The 20,174-nt window shown below is 33.2% G+C and overlaps 2 protein-coding genes across 2 annotated transcripts; one reads left to right on the top strand and one right to left on the bottom strand.

Annotated features, from left to right (window-relative positions):
• The first annotated feature begins 9,752 nt into the window (after positions 1-9,752).
• On the top strand, positions 9,753-15,159 carry LOC130666917 (uncharacterized). The gene is made up of 6 exons (XM_057468242.1): positions 9,753-10,081; positions 12,001-12,244; positions 12,317-12,379; positions 12,630-12,833; positions 12,922-13,240; positions 13,329-15,159. Exons 1-6 carry the CDS (start codon positions 9,753-9,755, stop codon positions 14,831-14,833), a joined length of 2,664 nt encoding a protein of 887 aa, XP_057324225.1. The 3' UTR covers positions 14,834-15,159.
• Positions 15,160-17,782: 2,623 nt separating this feature from the next.
• On the bottom strand, positions 17,783-20,140 carry LOC130666714 (mucin-2-like). The gene has a single exon (XM_057467943.1). It carries the CDS (start codon positions 20,025-20,027, stop codon positions 18,468-18,470), a length of 1,560 nt encoding a protein of 519 aa, XP_057323926.1. The 5' UTR covers positions 20,028-20,140; the 3' UTR covers positions 17,783-18,467.
• Between the last annotated feature and the right edge of the window lie 34 nt (positions 20,141-20,174).

Raw genomic sequence — 20,174 nt, forward strand, 5'->3', positions numbered from 1 at the left:
TCATTATTATTAAGATTATTGACATTTTATCTGCTTCATCGTAATCATCGACATAAGAGTCTTTTTCATCACAAATACTAAAATCATTTTTATGACTGTCTTTGAAATTTTCTTCGCTAGAATTTACAATGCTAATAATTTTATTTTCTTTTATTATGGCATTACAGTCATTACCAAAAGCAGATGAATGCAGTGTATTGAAAATCATTCCAATATTCTTTTGTTAAGTAATATTTTTAATACATCTGTAACACACATTAGTGTGTTATGTGACGGCTTTTGAAGCTGGATTATCGAAACCATGTTTACTCAAAATTTTTTTTGCGACACGTTCTAAAGAACAGTTCGCAATTTTATAAGACGAAGCATCAGTTGATTTTATTAAGTTTTTCCCAGTGCATTCTTTCTTTAATACAAAAATTGCTTCCACAATATCATTGTTCAATTTTCATTTTAAACCACAATTTCAGCACCAACGCAATAATTTAAATTTGAGAAATTAAAAACTTTTGATTTTATTATAATCAAGATAAAAATTTTTTTTTTCTTGCTCTCTTAGCCGAAAGTACGATCTTCCTGGTCGCATTACACTCCAGAAAGAGCCGCTTTTGTGGCTGGCTCGCAATGCAGAGAGTTGTCACTAGAGTGCGCTTATTTAGTATGACTCGCTTATGTAGCAAATATACAGAGATTTTGCAATAAGAAACAAATTATTTGAGAATTAAAAAAGTCAAAATTAAAACAAATGCACATACAGATTTTTTAATTTTTTACATGTGCATCTTTTTATTCTTTATTTATGAGACATTTTATTTTATATTTTTTAATTATTAAAATGAATAAATATCTGATAAATATACGACAGCGCATGTGTCAAAATAGTCATGGATGCGCCTGTCTATTTATTTATCATATCATAACCATAAATTTAATTGAAATTTGAAAAGTCTTGTGACTAAAACTTTGTTATCAGTAAAGAAAATAACGCATGGAGTAAGAGAAAGAGTAAGAAAATATACGAGAGATGATAATATATTCTTACTATTGTGCATCATTGTAGTTAGTGTTTGGGCTTATAAATAAGTCTAAAATATATTCCTAAAGAGAGAAATAAAATATCTAGTTTCAACTAAAATTGAATCTATAATTTTCTTTTTTAATCATTTAATGTTTTTGATGCCCGCCCCGACCAGCAAAAACTTCGGCTTCGCCTCAGTTTTGCAAAAGTCGGGCGGGTCCGCCCCCCCCCCCCCTCCGCGGCTCGGCTTCGCCTCACAATGTTAATTAATTCAACGTACTTTCGGCTGGGGAACAAGAAAAATAGTATACAACCAGTATTCTCTGTACGACCAATACATCCGGAGTTATTGATTATCAAAGCCGAAATGGACTTTTTCGCTTTGATCAATGATAACTCGGCGCCAAATCGTCGTAGAGACTTTTTAAGGGCATAAAATTTCCGAGAAAATTCAGACATTCGGATTATTTAAAAAAATTTATTGTCGCCCATAGAGGTATTGACAGACCAGCAAAAATTTTGAAAATTTTTTTTTCGTTGGTTTTCTTATGATTACTCCAGAACCGTACATGATAAAAAATTTTAAAGTCCAGATCTGAAAACTAGAAACTTGAGGCTACAATTTGCTTTTTTTAGTTTTTTTATACGACCATTTTTCACTGTGTTACAGCATGTTGAAAATCACCTAAAAATTTCGGATTTTTTTCTATCCCTTAATTTCTGTGACCAGTGTATGTATGTATAGAGATTTGCACATGAACAAGCAAGAAGAGGTGAATGGAAACAAGCAGCAAGAGATCGAGAACGATTTAAACAAAGAATCAATAAATTAAATATAATTATTGAACCTGTATTAATTAAAAAACTTACATTTATAAATAAATTAACTTTTTTATATTGACATATATTGTTTTTTATTAGTTTTAACCTAAAATAGACATTTAAGTCTTTACATAACCTTAAATATTTTTTAATTTTACATAACCTCAAATACATAATAAACTATAGATATTTTTCTCAACCTAAAATATACATTTTGGTGTAACATAACGTCCAATACATAATAAACTACAAATATTTTTCTTAACCTAAAAATATACATTTTTCAGTCTTACATAAACTATAGACTTTTTATCTTAACCTAAGAAATACAATTGCAGCAATCTTTTCTGAATGGATATGCAAGGCTATCAGGGATATCATCATAGAAAAGAGAATGATCCCGACACCTTTGATAGTTAATCAATTTCTTATTATTTTGTAATCGTTTCGATAGTTTGTGCCAAGCGAAATCGATTTGTTGGGTTGCATTTTTAATGATAAATGCAACATCAAGACATGCGATATCTTGATTATCCATACACAGTAAGTTCTCCAACTGATTGAAGATCTGAACCGACTTTTCATAGGTTGGTTGGTTTCCATAACAAGTCCAAAACCACTTCTTGAAAAATTGAACATTTTGATATGCACATGAAGAATAAAACTTTTTCTTATGATGAACATGGTACGGACAGCGATGTTTTGGAAAATCATAAGCATCAAATAGAGACAAATGTCTTAGTTTTTCCATATCAATTATAGGTACAACAGAGTCAATTAGATCATCAAGCCATTTTTTCTTTCGTTCACCTTGAACGTAAAAGTAACGTGCATTTTTCACCAAAATATCTAGATTTTCTCTCAATGATTCATATGGTTGCACACCAGATGTCCATAAAATCAAATGTTGAAGTCCACAATGATCAACTTTTTTGCATTACTGCAACATCAATCTGATCTAAAGGTGGTTCGAATAACCAATGTTCACATTGCACACGTTTATATGGATTGACTTTAACACAAATATCACTAGCACAAAGTTCTTTTATCACAAATCTGCCATCAGGCATATCAAAACCCAGAAAATCAATTATTAGTTCCATTATTGCGGTTTGTTAGCTTTGAACAATGACTTAGTTAATATGAATGTGATTTCATGACACGCTTCTTCGTAATCTTTGCGATCGTTGAAGTTTATTAATAATTCTTTCCAATGAGAAAGTTGTAAGTTAATTTCTTTTCTTCGAATAGCCAAATCTTTGTTTCTTTCCTCATTCGCTTTCATAAAATAATAGGAATTTGGGATAGCGTCGTTGTCGTTGTCGTCGTAGTCATCAAAAATATCACTTTCACTGCTTATATCCTCAAACTCGATTTGGGCATGGTGGTTACACTCATCAGTGCATACATGAAGTCTGTAAAAGTTAACAATGAAATGTTCATAGTTAAATTATTAAAAAAAAAGTGATTCTTCTTATATACTTTGAACCGTGAGGACCCATTGTTTTTATGATTCCCTCAGTATACGTAATTGTAGTTTTTCCGTTTTTTCACTAATTTCAGATGGATTCTTCGCTAAATTTCTTTTTTCAGCACAGCCTGGACACGATACTTCTCGCGCACTTTCAATAATTTCAATATTTTTGGCAAATGCAATTACATCATCGATAAATTTACCAATATCCTCAGGAGGTATGTCACCAAATAATGATGCAATAATATCGTCAAGATTATCAGTGTACGGCTGGTTATGTAAGAGAAAAATTCTTTCACTTTCACTGAATTTATTATCCATTTGCACAAGCCGTTAACTAGAACGTCTCTCGATGTAGACTGACTGCTGCTGCGAGCTCTCGAGCTCATCGCTCAGCTCATTTCCCCCACTCTAGCTCAAAAACAAGTTCAAACCTGTTAGATGACGTCATTATCAGGAAAAAGGGGGAGAGAAAATACGCCACTAGATGGCATGCTCTTCACATGCTTCTCGCATGTACCCTTACATACCCCAGTATCAATATATAAAACTTCAAATCACACATTTACGTGTACATATTGTATTAATTAGGGTAGGATACGCTAGTGTCAGCTCTGGGGTTAAGCACAAACACGATGCCAAAACCTGTAACCTGATAGGCAAGCCGAGAACCCACTCTAGTCATTAATGGAATTGTACATATTTTTTTCCCTAAATTTCCGGTTCAACACATACATGCGACGCCATCTAACGTCTAACGCAAGCTCAAAATGGCGGACATGAGCTCAAAGCGAACTCAAGATACCGAGGATGAGCTCCAAATGGCGGAAATGAACTCAAAATGATGTCAATTAGCATCGAATGGCGGATACATGCTCAAAAAAAGGTTCTAGATAAGCTCAAATCTACATTAACTGTCAGCAACTTACCATCCACCAGTTAAGCATCTAACTGATGTCAAAAGAGGTCCCAGATAAGATCAAATTGAAGACAATTAGCATCCTAATGATGTCAAGAGGGCCCTAGATAAGCTCACCAACAGTCGACACATTATCATCAATCGGCAACTTAACATTCGCCAGTAAAACAGTTTAGCATGGACACGAACCCACAATCTGTTTTACCTTGCGGGTGAAATCCCCCTACTCATCTACTGCCGATCAATCGACATCCACCGAACAACGAACCGAAGGGCATATACCATTTCGGGTGGACATCAATAACCCATAATCCAATTGCCCAGATCTAACATTGGGCATGATCCTTTTACCCAGAATTCGTTTACCCAGATTTTTAAAATACAGCATATCTTTTACTCAGGCATCCACTTATACAGAGTTTCTTTGACCTAGACATCCGTTAGCACAGAGTATCTTTTGCACAAGCATCCATTCACACACGATTCTTTTGCCCAGATTCTTTATTTTTGTCTTGGTAGTTCAATATAAATATAATAGGTGGCAGTAATATAAGGAACTATTGATGTATTCGAAAAAAAGTTAATTACCAATAAAAAAAAGTGTATAAATTATCAAGTGTGATTAATTAATTAATAAGTATTGACTAATGATAGTGGGAGGACGACTTTTTCGCCGGGATTGCTACAATGAAATATAATATTGAGCCGTTAAATGAATAATGCTCATTAATTGCTATTTTTATTCACCTAACCTGAATCAGCATCTCCTCCCATGTGTGATGGTTAATTTCATTTTCTAAATACTTACCTGATCTTTTTATCTCTTTGTATTGTGATGTAGTGATAATAAATAAATATAAACAATAAAAAATACAAAATAAATTAGTTATTATAAAACGTCGATAGTAGCAGCGTGTAATATTCAAGCTGCTGGCTGTTGTGTAGAGTGCTGGGTTCTAGCTAGCATATGGAGCCATCATTGTCAGGCTGTTTGTTTGAAGTAAGTTACGACAGTGTCAATGAGTCATTTCACTCAAAAAATAGTAGACAAAATTTATAATTTTTATTTTTATATTTAATAAATCAAGAACATTTTTAATTTAACGATAAAATCAAATTTTCAAATAATGATGCTAAAAAGTAAAATATATTTGAACCATTTTTAAAAAATATTTTGTAACAATAACATCAGAAACATTATTTTTTATAAATTTTTAACCAGGAATAATTAGTATAACAATAGTAGTTAAGTATATAATGTAAAGAATTTAATCATATAATATAAATATAATGTAAAGAATTTAATCATATTTTTTTACGTTAATTTTTGTATGTGAATGTCATTATTCTCAAGTTCTACATGGTACCGTGTTGTGTCCATTGGAACATCTGTATTAATTTCAAAATTTAATTTTACTTTTTCAGTAACCGGTGTTTGCTCTTCCTTCTCCCTTCTTTTTTTATGGTCACGGCGGAGTGTGGTTAGTGTCAAATAGGCGTTATGGCCCACCGATGGTAAAAACTGAAAAGAAAAAAATAATAAACAGAAAAACAAAACCAAAAATGTCCTTTGGAGATGCCCGCGATCCCACTGGACACTCAGCTCCTCTCAGGCTGGGTTAGAAATCCGAATTGGGCGCCAGTTCGTGTACCCCACGAACAAAATAACGAAATTACAATAAATAAGAAAAATGAAATGAAAATGAAATAATAAAATAAAATAAACAGAGAGCAGTTGTCAGGTATTGGAAGAGGATAGCAAGAAAGAGATAGTTGCAATAAATAAATAATCAAATTTAAATAAATCCCGGGTTGGTAGCCATTTACCCGATATATTTTTTTTTTAAATTAATAAACAGAATCGTTCCAACGGGTATTAATAATAAACAATAATATAAACAAAATAATAGTAAATCACTTCACAATATAAAAGGACTGACCGTAGTCAAATAACGCAAAACAATAAATATAATTTGTCTGACTATCACTCGCACGTGATAGCTAAAGATATAAATAATTATAATTGATAATTATTATGCGCACACATACAATTGTCTCAAATATTTAATTATATAATTCGCAAAATAATAATAATAATTACTTAGTTTAGTATAATTATCTAGTACCAAAATAATGGTTAATAATATTGATAAATAATTATACCAAATAATCACCCAATGTTAAAAATGATAATCATGTGAATAATTACGACAGATAGTTAATTATTCACCGCAAATTTACTTCAAAAACCCACTGGTGATATTAAATAATTCTAAAATGATTTTACAACTGGTAAATTTTGACCACAACTAAACAAACGGGTATATATTTACCGCAAATAATAAATAATATAAATTATAATCACCATAAAATACTAAATGAGTTCAAACAATAATTAATTAAGGATAAATATCCACCAATAAACTAAATTACAACACAATAAATGTTTCCCCACACTCTTCAAAATTATTTAAGATGTAACATAATAATTGTATAGTTTGACAATTATTTACCGGCAGCGGCACACGGTCACCAATAATTAATAGAAGTAAAATAATTATAATAGATAGCATTAATTATTTACCGACAATAATATACGGTCACCAATAATTAATAACACACAAAATAATAATAAATAATATTAATTATTTACCGTCAACAATATACGGTCACTAATAATTAATAAAACACAAAATAATAATAAATAATATTAATTATTTACCGTCAACAATATACGGTCACTAATAATTAATAGAAAATAATACCAAATTTAACTTCCGCGTGTTTGGATTTACTCTTGGTCGCCGGGACAAAGAACTACGCACATATATATATATTAACACCTCTCTCTCACTCACACGTGAGGTATACCCAAATGGCCACCAACGCGGGACAAATTACACGCCAATGAATTAAACACAAAGGTACTTACAGTCGTCGTTGTAGTATAACACCTTGATTTGCTCCATTGGTGTATATTTAACGGCCGTTTAATCAGTGGCAAAACAATTCCAATTAATATACTATATAAATTGCCAGTAATTCTTTAATTATGCCAAACAGCTCGAAATGGCGTCTCAACAAATTATTTCTTTTGCAACGGCAGCACACCTTACTCGTACAAAAGTTTATCCACGTCTGACCATGGCAGCACGTGAGTCCCATGCCGGCACTTCGGCCGGCGCCATCTTATCATGGTTTCTCTTTCCAACCAATGGAGCACTATCTCTGTCGCATGTTAATTCACTCATTGACATCAACATGATGCAACGACTTGTTTGGCATGTAATTTGTCCCTTTCCGACCTTAAATGGCCATTCCCTTTTCCAGAGCCAATTAATAATATAATATTATAAATAAATATTCCCTTATTTTATTTATAAACCCCGTAAATTTATTTAAATTAAATAAATTCACCGAGGCCAACTGTTGCGTTGCCGCGCATGCGCCAACCAATCAAAATAATAATAATAATAATAATCAAATAATTAAACTAAATAAATGCGTAATTAATTATCCCGGCGGCTGTAAAATCCATTGGCAGGTTTATAAAATGCAGTAATTTTTAATGATTCGGCTGCAATTTTTGCCTAGATAATTAAACAATTAATAATAACACAGTAAATAAAATAAGATAATACATAAGATAATAATAATAATAGTATGATAATAATAATAATGAATGAGACGTGCTGAGCAGCGTGTGCTGCCATCTGTTGCCCTTCTCCGACCTAATGCGAAGATGCCGCGATATTTAAATATCGTGACAACTTATAGAAATTGAAGCAGTATCTGAAAGGCCACTCAGACGCCAATTGATCTTGAACCGACATTTCTGTGTAGTGCTGTGAATAATTAACAAATAATTATTACTTTAAACTAAAATTAATATACAAGATATAAAAATTGATGATCTCCGTCACACTGTACCTCATAATCAGCTAAAAGCTTCAAGAAACGTCGGAAGGTTGATGCGATCGTTTTACGGCGTTTTTTCAACATGGGCTGTGACGCGATTCGCCTGTAAGAAGATAATTATTAATAAATATTTGACATTGTTGAATAGGAGTGCGCTAGTCCATGAAGAAAGCTTTAAGGAATGAGGCATAATATTGAAACAAAAACTTTTGGAGTAAGTCTTTAATATATATAAAAATAATACTTACTTCCACATTTGATGATCGTAATTTTTCAAACTGTCCCAATTGAAATCTCGGTCATAGGTCATAAGTCGCAAATTCACAATTTTTTCATCTTCGGCAAATGTCCCCTCAAGAAAAAAAATTTTTGAAAATCTAAAAGTGCACCCGTCATAACGCTCATTTCACTTTCAAGAAAAAAAAAAATTTAATAAACAACTCGCCAGTAAATAATCCTAAATATGCTTGCTAGTAAATAATAATTATGAAAAAATATTTAAATTAATTAAATAATTTAAATTAATTTACTAATTTAAAATTATTTAAATTATTCAAAGAAATTTTTTTTCATCATAAATAAAATAATTGTGTTTTTTTGAATCATTAAATACATAAAAATTAGTGTCTGTTTTGATGTATGTTTATTATTATTGGATTATAAGTGCAATGTAAAAGTAATAGATGCATTTTAAATTTGGTAAATTACTTGACTGGCATATTGGGAGTAAATCACTACCTTCGCGTTATGAGTCGTGCAATAAGTATTCATATAAAACGAAAAAAAATTATAAATTAATTCAAATGAACTTACATCGGCGTTTTATCCTGTACCACATGTATTCTTCTGGGTAGTACATTTTGATAATTTGTTTTTTTAGACTTATTTACTTATTATTTGAATTAAATAAATATTTTTTATAAACTCAAAATAAAAATAAATGACAGTTCTTTATACGTTTTATTTTTTAATGTTGCTAAGGTAACATATTTTTTTTTTTTTTTTTTTTTTTTTATATAAAACAAAAAAATTTCACTATAATTCAATTTTTGTTTAATTTCAAATATACCGCGTAGTATCAGCTGTTTCTATTGATAGACGTAACTGTTGCACTTCACACCACATGTAAATAAAACTTATCTAGTTTCAAACATGGCTACCTGTCATTATGTTCTTTCTTAAATTTTTCCGATAAATATGAAAAAATTTCCTCCAGTTCTCCTTTTTATTCAACAGCGGAGTAATAAGTAACGAGCAAGAATGCTATTGAGATATATATAATTCTATTTATCCATGTTAAATGTATTGTTAAATTATTTAATAGGTAAATTAACTTAAATATTTATTTTTTAATGATGACTTTTACACAGGTAGTTAATACTTGTTGATTTTAAATATGTTTTTCATTTATTTATTTATTTATTTTTTTTTTTTTAAATTTAATACTATTTTTTGTCTTTTATTTTGATATTTTTGCAAAAATTTATTCATTATAGTTGTTGTAATCGTTGTCTAGCAACGAGATGAAAAAAATTTTTATTTAAACTTGGAGTCATGTCTAAGCTTTTTGATAATTAAAAAAGAAATTATAATTTAAAATAATGAGAATTGTACCAGGTAAAAAAGAAAATTCATTTTTATTGTATCATGATGGCTACAGGTACGCTCGAGATTATCAGAGTGACTCCATATTCCGCTGCTCAAAAAGAAAAAGTTGTGCTTGTTCCGGACGAATTAAATTTTATATTGATGTCTCTTCGATTGATGACATCGAGAGCTCAACAGATGATGATTTTGAAATTCTGGGATCACATGAAGATATGCCGGACTATACAATAGGTGAATGGTTGGCTATGGTTGACATAATGAAAGAGCGGTGTCGTACAAGTAATGATCGATTGATCGATATTTTTAATGATGTTGGTCGGAGGTAATGAAAATGCAAACTTCATCATACACTTATCCAAAAAATTAAAGGAACAAGAAAATTTTATAAATTTTTTAGTGATTTTTGGAAGGCTGTATATTCGTGAAAAATGATCGTATCGAAAACATTAAAAAAGCAAATTGAAGCTTGAAATCTCTAGTTTGAAGATCTTCCAGCAAAATATTTTTTTGAGCCACGGTTTTTGCGGAATCATAAGAAAAAAGTCGAGACAAAATTTTTCTAAATTTTTTGGTTTTGTTTTTTAGGTCTACGGGGCCGGGAAAAATTTTTTCCGAAAAACGAATTCATGGCTCGTTTAGGACATTTATTCAGCTACAATTTGCTTTTTTTTGTTTCTCTGTACAACAATTTGCTGCTGAGATATCAGCCTTCGAATGAAAAAGGATCCTTTCGTCTTTGATTATTGATATCTCAGCAAGTAATGGTCACACAGTAATTTAAAGGGCAGTTTAATAAACTTGAATAAATTCCCTACAAACTCCATTTTTGATTTTAAAAAAAAAAAATTTTTTTTCATCCTTGATATCCATTTGAAAAACCCACAAAAAATGGTCATTTTCTGGTTTTTTAGTCAACTCATCGCTACTCTGCAAATATTGATAAAAAAAATAATGTTGCCAGGTAATTTTACAGCTTAATGTACCCCCCAAAACCCTGGAAATTTTCAGATTGATCCATTGAACCGTTTGTTCGGTCCGATTGCTCAAAGTTTTACAAAACAATTAAAGGAACAAGTCTTGTTCCTTAATGTGTGTAATCATTACCAAAATGAAAAAATTAATTTTGTTTGAATTTTTTTTCATTTTTGCGTTAGTTATTCAGTACATGTAAGGTAAAGAGGGAAAAAAAAAATTTTTTCCGAAAAACGAGACCAAACAAGAATTTTGTTACATTTTCTTTTTTCACGTTTTATTCGGGGGGTTATTTTTTTTTTTCGTTTTTCGGAAAAAATTTTTTTTTTCCCTCTTTACCTTACATGTACTGAATAACTAACGCAAAAATGAAAAAAAATTCAAACAAAATTAATTTTTTCATTTTGGTAGTGATTACACACATTAAGGAACAAGACTTGTTCCTTTAATTGTTTTGTAAAACTTTGAGCAATCGGACCGAACAAACGGTTCAATGGATCAATCTGAAAATTTCCAGGGTTTTGGGGGGTACATTAAGCTGTAAAATTACCTGGCAACATTATTTTTTTTATCAATATTTGCAGAGTAGCGATGAGTTGACTAAAAAACCAGAAAATGACCATTTTTTGTGGGTTTTTCAAATGGATATCAAGGATGAAAAAAAATTTTTTTTTTTTTAAATCAAAAATGGAGTTTGTAGGGAATTTATTCAAGTTTATTAAACTGCCCTTTAAATTACTGTGTGACCATTACTTGCTGAGATATCAATAATCAAAGACAAAAGGATCCTTTTTCATTCGAAGGCTGATATCTCAGCAGCAAATTGTTGTACAGAGAAACAAAAAAAAGCAAATTGTAGCTGAATAAATGTCCTAAACGAGCCATGAATTCGTTTTTCGGAAAAAATTTTTCCCGGCCCCGTAGACCTAAAAAACAAAACCAAAAAATTTAGAAAAATTTTGTCTCGACTTTTTTCTTATGATTCCGCAAAAACCGTGGCTCAAAAAAATATTTTGCTGGAAGATCTTCAAACTAGAGATTTCAAGCTTCAATTTGCTTTTTTAATGTTTTCGATACGATCATTTTTCACGAATATACAGCCTTCCAAAAATCACTAAAAAATTTATAAAATTTTCTTGTTCCTTTAATTTTTTGGATAAGTGTATATTTACATATATATATATATATATATATATATATATATATATATATATATATATATATATTATAGACAATAATAATAATCAAATATTACTTTCTGAATTTCAGTAATCCTGCAGTTAGTGCTAATTACAGCTACCAATCTGTTTCTGCAATTTTATCTAGAGAGAGAGCAAAGTATCGTCCAAGAATTCCAGAAACTCTTTCAGAGTTGTCACAAGTATTACATGAAAATACTATCGTCAAGGTTCATTTACAAGCTGAAGGAAGTTCTATTTTGATATTTACATCAGAGAAATTATTAAGTGGATTCGCTGAAAGCAACGAGTTGTTAATGGATGGAACATTTTCGGTAATTTAGAATTATAGATTCAATTTTATACTTTCTTATATGTATAATCTAAAAATTTTATCTTTATTTCAGAATACGTGTCGAAAACCTCGTATAAATCAAATCTACACTATTCACTTTAAGTATAAAAAAGAGGTAATTTATTTTTTTTTTATAAGAGAAAAAAGTTTTTGGATGAAAAATGAATTTTTTGGGATTTCAAAGATAAGAATAAAATAATGAAATTTTCTCGAAAAAAGTGAAATTTTATTGCTTCAAGAAACTTTTTCCTTTGTCCCAGACATTTATAATTTCTCTGACATGTTTGTTATTTGAGCTGAATTTGTACAGTGTACAAATTATGTTATATCTATTTTAATGACTTTCATTTAATCATATTTTTTAGTATCATGCTGGTGCTATTATATTGACAGAAAATCGGCTTACCAAGACATACCAGACAATATTTAATTGGTTAACTAAAGAAGTTGAAGTTCTAAAAAAAAAAGAAATTACTATCATGACCGATTTTGAGAAAAGTACAATTAAAGCACTCAGAAAATGTTTTCCATGTGCGAAAATTCACGGCTGTTTTTTTCATTTTGCCCAGGTGAGTGTAACAGTTTCAAAATCATCATACTTGAAATTTGTAGTTTTTTTAATTATAATAATTATTATTAATAATAATCATAATATAGGCGGTGATAAAGAGATGGCAGAAGTTGAAAATCAAAGTTCCAGACAGTGTATTATCGATGTATCTCAGCGTCCCATTATTACCTCCTGAATGCTTTAAAGAAGCTGCAAGATGCTTGGAAGAGGAAATACATAAAGTAGCAGCAATTGATGATAATATTTTACGATTTAACAAGTACTTCAACGACGTCTGGTTAAAACATCCTGAGCATGTTAGTGTTTTTAATGTATCGACTAAAAGTACTGGAGGGCCAGAAAGTTTTCATAGACACAATAAAACTAAGCTGGGAGGAGCACATCCTATTGTCTGGAAACTTATTGGTAAGCATTACAGTTCAATATTATTGTTGAATATATTTATAAATTTATTTATGTATAATTATCAAAAAGGAACTTGTTTTTTTATTAGATGGAATTGAAAAAGTTGTAATAGACGAAGAAATAAATTATTGTCGATTAAATAATGGGAAACCGACAAAGAAACACACACCTCAATATCTTATTGATCGGTCTAATTACATTCGCAAAATTCAAGGAGACTTAGGAAATGGTTTAACAGTTAAAGAGTTTTTAAAAATGTTTCCGAAATCTTTTGAAGAGATGCAGTACACCATTAAAAAATTAATTGCGGACTGCGAACTTCATTTAATTGAAGACGAACCTGATCCTTCAATTCTTGACATCACATTTGATGAAAAAAGAAAAGGCGAAGAAATAGCTTGTATCCATAAATCATTGAAACATTTACAAAACATTACAAACAAAATCAATTCATCTTTAAGTACTGGAAAAGTTACCATCAACACCTGGCTGCAGAGAAAAAAGAAACGGAGCATAAAAACGAACCGAGCGGCTTCATCTAAAGAATGTGGCAAGGTAAAAGGTGTCTGCAAGTACGTATTTAAACCAATCAGCCGCTCAACGCCAAAAATTAACAAAAAACCGGTATTTATGGCATCAATTTTAATGGGATCAGTAGATACGCGTAAAACTTCACCAAGCCCATTAATTCGTATTGATGATAAAAGTCATCCAGCATCTTCTCAAAACGGGACACAGAAAAATTACAGTACCACGTTGGAAACTTCTGTTGCTAAAACTATTCCTGAGAGTTTGCCTAAGCTTTCTGAAACTGATTCTCTAGGAAAACGTAAATCTAACAATCACTTAGATATATCAGTTATAAAAAACAATCAGACATCTACCTTCATTGGAAAACCGGAAGTAAGTGTAACTTCCTCAAAATCACCAATTTATACTGACAATAAAACTCATGCAGCTTATCAAAACGGGACACATAAAAATAACAGTACTGCGTTGGAAACTTCTGTTGCTAAAAATATTCCTGAGAGTTTGCCCAAGCTTTCTGAAACTGATTCTCTAGGAAAATGTAAATCTAACAATCACTTAGATCTATCAGTTATAAAAAAAAATCAGACATCTACCTTCATTGGAAAACCGGAAGTAAATGTAACTTCCTCAAAATCACCAATTTATACCGACAATAAAACTCATGCAGCATATCAAAACGGGACACATAAAAATAACAGTACTGCGTTGGAAACTTCTGTTGTTAAAACCATTCCTGACAGATCACCTCATTTTTCTGGAGTTGTTTCTCTAAAAAGATGTAATTCTAAAAACCAATTAGATTTATCAAAACTGAAGATAATTCTGATATCTGCTTCACAGATTTCAATAAAACTGAGTAGGACTCGTTTAAATTCATTGATTCGTGTAACCAGTAAGACTCTTCCAGCACCTACTCGAGATGGGCCAGAAAAATCCATTAGTAATAAATTACAAACTTCTACAACTGAAAAATTTCCTGAGAGCTTGCCCGGATTTTCAGCAGTTCATTTCGAAGAAAAAAATTTGCCTAACTACTATTCAAATACATCAGTAATAAGATAATTCCTCACAAAAGCAGCATTGAGTTGTTGGAAACGCCAATCGCTGTTTTACTACTCAAAAAAATCAAAATAGATTATGCAAAGAGGCAGTCTCTTTCATCCCAAAAATTATTATACTAGTGACATTTAATATTTTACTCGATGATTTTATAATTTCAGTTAATGTTTATGATATTACGTTTATGATATTATGTTTATGATATTATGTTTATGATAATATGTTTATGATATTATGTTTATGATATTATGTTTATGATATTATGTTTATGACATTATGTTTATGATATTATGTTTATGATATAATAATTTGAAGCATTTTTAGTTTAAATTAAAAAATTTATGAATATTTCTATTGTTTAAATGTCGATATCAATGATAGATAAAATAATTATAAGTTTCGTTTGATGATTTTGAAAAAAACATCGATTTTTTTATTTTTTTGTGTAGTTTCTGTTTCCACATTTACAGCATGCATTTCTCGTGAGGGCGGATGGGATTCTTGATCATTTTCAGTCTGGCTAGTTCTGGTAATTATCGGAGTTAACTAAGTTTATTTGCAAGTAATTTATTGTAATAGGACGAATTTGAGCTTGGGAAACCTCATTAATTCTATGAAAGAAATTCTTTCAGAATAATATCTGCTGGATTCTGCCTAAAATTTAAGATCTTAAAGTCTTACGCCATTAACAGCAGCGTAACTACTTAGAGCAAATTTTAAAATTTTTTAATTTTAAATCAGAATTGGTCATGTTGCTGCCACCTATTATATTTATATTGAACTACCAAGACAAAAATAAAGAATCTGGGCAAAAGAATCGTGTGTGAATGGATACTTGTGCAAAAGATACTCTGCGCTAACGGATGTCTAGGTCAAAGAAACTCTGTATGAGTGGATGTCTGAGTAAAAGACATGCTGAATTTTAAAAATCTGGGTAAACGAATTCTGGGTAAAAGGATTATGTCCAATGTTAGATCTGGGCAATTGGATTATGGGTTATTGATGTCCACCCACCATTTCACCTAACTGAAAAAATTCCGAATGAGACTATTACCATCGATCGCGCGTGATAAAACAGTTTAAAAAATTGATGATAGATGGTAGTATGACGCTAAAAATAGGAAAAAACGAGAGAAAGCGACTGTTAGCGTCCGTGCAATAAACAGGCACTCGTAGTTTTGCCTACATCGGCTTGGTTTATCCTCCAGCCGTATGATACGTCGAACGCGAGATATTCTTCTGGGACAAAGTGGTCTACAGCACTTGACTACATCTCAGAAGTGTATTTACATGTATGGTAAGGTCCGTCCATAGTTGATTCATGCTCTGGGTGCACCATACCACAAACGCCAAGTATTCTTCTGGGACAAAATGTTGTTAAGCACATGTCTGCATCCAACCTTTGTCTTGTCATTCGTAGGAAGGTCTGCCCAAGCTTGGTTTAGACTCCAGCTGCAACATAAGACGACTTGAAGATATTCTTCAGGGACAACAAAGTCTCAAGCACCCAACAGCATCCCAGAAGTCTATTTTTACTTGTAGCATGGCCTGGCCCAACTTGCTACACCCCACACCTGCACACTAGAATGTACTTATGATATTCTCCAGAGACAAAATACTGTAAAGCAACCAGTAAAGTCCCAGCAGACTTACTTTACTAGTGGCATGGCCTACCCAAACTTTTGACACCCCACAGCTGCACACTAGGATGTTCTTAGGATATTCTACAGGGACAAAATAGTGTCAGCCACATAAAAGCGTTCGAGAAATGTATCTTCATTAGTGACATAGCCTAATCCGATTTGCTACACCCCACAGCAGCCCACTAAAATGATCTCAACATATTTTTCAGGGACAAAATAGTGTCAAGAACACAATAGCGTCTGATAAGTGATTCTAATTTGAGGGCCTGGACTACCCCAATTTTCTATACCCCACAGCGGCTCACTAGAATGATCTTAGAATATTTTAGATATAAAGTAGAGAATTATTTACTGGTAACATGGCCTAACCCAAGATACTGCGACCCCCAGCAGCACAAAAGAATGTCCTCACGATATTCTTCAGGGCAAAATACCGCAAAGCAACCTATCCTGTGCCAGAAGTGTTCTTTTTAAGAGTGACGATAAAATTCCATTATGACGCCGTGGGCTCCACCTCTTCTGTGTATAGAATCAAGACCTTAGTGAATTTACTAGGATTTTTTAATCACAAGGCCACAGGAGAAAAAGTAGTTAAATCTATTAGTAAGTGTGACAATTGTAAATTTCGCTCTAAATTTAATTTCAAGAGTGTAGCCATAAATTTTTTCGCCTACATAATAAATGCCTGAGTAAATTTACTTGGATTTTATAATCTGAAGGCCACAGCAAAGAAAGTCGTCAAATCCATCAGTCAGTGGAACGGACGTAAATTTCAATTAAAATATTATTAGTACAGCGTGGGCTCCGGCTCGTCTGTGTACAGAATCGAAACCGGAATTAATTAACTTGGATTTTTTGATCTCACAGACACAATTTAAAAAAAAATTCGTAAAATCCATCGGTAAGTGCGAAGGACGTTGATTTGGCTAAAAACTTTATTATGACAGCGTGAGCTCCAGCTTGTTTATGTTGTAACGGGTTTTTCACCACCGGGGATCTACCGGAGTGAAGTCCAAATACACTTACGATTTTTGGCAACCTTGTTAAAAATTTATAGTTGGGCGCCAAGTAATTTTAATATCACCAAATAAACAATTATCGAAATCGGCTCAGGGTGGCGGATCGGGAAAAGGTCAGGCACTTAAGATTACGATAAATAATTGATCAGAAATAAACAAAAATAATTAACCGTATATTGAACACAGAATAATAAATTGATCGGTATCACAAATACAATTATCGGTTACAAAAAAGTGTAAATGCCGTTGTCGGCTTGACTCGATATAAACAAAATTATCAAAAAAATCGTAGTTGATCGAAAACGCAATTAGTTTATTGCTCGGAGGAAAAAAAAAAACGGTCACGAAATTAAAATAAAATACGTTTGTTGTCCGGAGACACACATACAGCGGAAGTATCAACGAAATACTTAACGAGTGACGTCAGAGTATTCTTACACGGCGAGGTGATAAGACTGCTGTTGCGAATGAGACACAGATAATCTGTGATTCTCAGAATTGCTCGATTGAAATAAAATAAAATATAAAATAATATTTTATTTCGGTAACACGCTAAATTGCACGGTCATATAATTTTTACGCGTAATTAATTATTTAATTAATTATTATTACATACGCACTGCACTTATTTATTTACAGATCGGTTACACACTTCAGTTTCACGCCGATGCTTCGGCTTGCTCACTTTTTCACAAAACGGCGGTTACTGCCGGTCGAAATTATTTGTCGTAATTAATTGATCGTTGATCCAACTCTATTGATCTTAAATGTCGTACATCGAATTGTTCAGTCGTCGGAATCGAAATTGTTCGTTTAGTCGAGTCGAATTGTTCAAATAAAAATAAACGTGGCCGTTCAGTTCGGCGTCTATCCCGGATCTCTCGTGACGATCCATGCGTTGGATCGCTTGCTCGGTCGAAGTCGAAATTTTCGATTCTAGATGTCACTAGCATTCGCTCACTGGATAATTATTTATTATTTAAAATAATGTAAAACCACCGGTCGATGTCGAATTTTCCTCATGTTACAAAACCTCCCCCCAGACATTGACACGGGGTTTCGAGGTGATTGGTCGGTTCGATCGAGTCGATTGGCTCTTGTTCCTTGTTCGTTGTTCGGTTTGGTCGTCAGGTTGATCATCGTAACCTGATTCACTTGTTCTGTTGGTCGTTGATCGGTCCGGTTCGTTGTTCGGTGGTTGTCAATGGATCGGCGGTCGTTGTTCGCTCCATTGTTCAGCGATAGTCGGTTGGTCGGCATTCGTTGTTCCGCCTGGTCATTCCTCGATCTTGACCAGCATCGGTTGCAAGTCCAGCAAGTCGGGTTTGGGCCGTTTTCGGCACCACAGGACCAGCAATATCCAGATCGGCGTGGTTTCGGGCAGTCATGATGGCCATGACCTGCTTGTCGACAGTTGGAGCACTTACCACGCAGCTTCAATTCGATTGTCGGCCTCAAATCGGCTCGTCGGCTTCTCGGGGCTGGTTTCGGCGATATAATCGATTTCGATGTCGGTGGCGGTTTTGGTGAATTTATCGGTGTCGATTTCGGTGGTATTTCCAATGTCGGTGTCGTCGTCGGCGATAATTTTAATGTCGGTGTCGTTTTCGGTAACATATTCGATGTCGATTTCAGTGATGTTATCGGTGTCTCTTTTAGCGGTTTTAACGGTGTCGCTTCCGGCGATAATTTCGATATCGGCGTCGTTTCCGGTAGTATTTCTGATTTCGGTGTCGTTCTCGGCGATGTCATCGGGTTCGGTATCGGCAATATACTTGATGTCGGTTTCGGCGAGTTGATCGGTGTCGGACTTGACGATATCGGTGTTGATATCGGCGATATTGTCGGTGTCGATTTCGGCGATATATTCGTCGTCGACGAAATACTCGATGTCGGTGTCGTTATCGGCGATGTTATTGGTATTGGTTTCGGCAATTTTATCGGTATCGGGTTTGACGATATCGGTGTAGCTATCGGCAATATTGTCGGTGTCGATTTCGGCGATATACTCGGTGTCGGGGTCGTTGATCGGGTTGAACCACCCGATGAGTAACCACTGCTCGAATCGGTTTCATTTCTTATCAATTCGTTCGGTAAACGTTGTTCGTAATTGCTCACGGTCGTAATCGCTGTTGTCTGGTCGTGGTTCGTTATACATCGGTCGGTTAGCGGTCGTTGTTCGTCATTGATCGATGAATCGGCGGTTGTTCTTTGATCTTCGTTGCCCCAGGATGTGTCAGGGTGTCGCTTTGTTCGGAGTGCACGATATAGTCGGTCGCGGCGGGATTCTTCGGTTCCTGATACACTCGCATTTAGGGTAATCAGGATTTCGAGTATCTGCGTCGATGTCAAGTCATCAATCCACTGGAAACCGGATTCGGATTCTACCGAACTGGGTGTATGAGCTTTCCGCTCGCGCAATGCAGCAGCAGCAGCTTTCTCCTGGAGGCGGAGGGTTTCGAGGTGTCGGGCGTTCTCTTGTATTTTGGCTTCTAGAAGTTTTCGCTCAGCGGAAAGGCTAGCATGTGCTTTCATAGCCTCAACGCAAGTATTGGTCGAACTTTTGCAAGTAGACGGTGTCGGTGAAGTAAATAACTTTCCGGTTCGGAAAATCAGCGGTGGTGTGATCGATATCGGTCGTTCTTCGGTTGTTCGATTGTTCTAATTGGTCGGTATCAGTCG

The sequence above is a fragment of the Microplitis mediator genome, chromosome 4, assembly GCF_029852145.1.
Source record: "Microplitis mediator isolate UGA2020A chromosome 4, iyMicMedi2.1, whole genome shotgun sequence".
In the NCBI taxonomy this organism is placed as follows: Eukaryota; Metazoa; Arthropoda; class Insecta; order Hymenoptera; family Braconidae; genus Microplitis; species Microplitis mediator.

Excerpts from the sequence above, each read along its gene's own strand:
- LOC130666917 (XM_057468242.1), top strand. The coding sequence starts at position 9,753 with ATGAGAATTGTACCAGGTAAAAAAGAAAATTCATTTTTATTGTATCAT. Across the intron at positions 10,082-12,000 it reads TTTAATGATGTTGGTCGGAG|TAATCCTGCAGTTAGTGCTA; the intron begins GTAATGAAAATG and ends TCTGAATTTCAG. Across the intron at positions 12,834-12,921 it reads GTTTTTTTCATTTTGCCCAG|GCGGTGATAAAGAGATGGCA; the intron begins GTGAGTGTAACA and ends ATCATAATATAG.
- LOC130666714 (XM_057467943.1), bottom strand. The coding sequence starts at position 20,027 with ATGAAAGCACATGCTAGCCTTTCCGCTGAGCGAAAACTTCTAGAAGCC.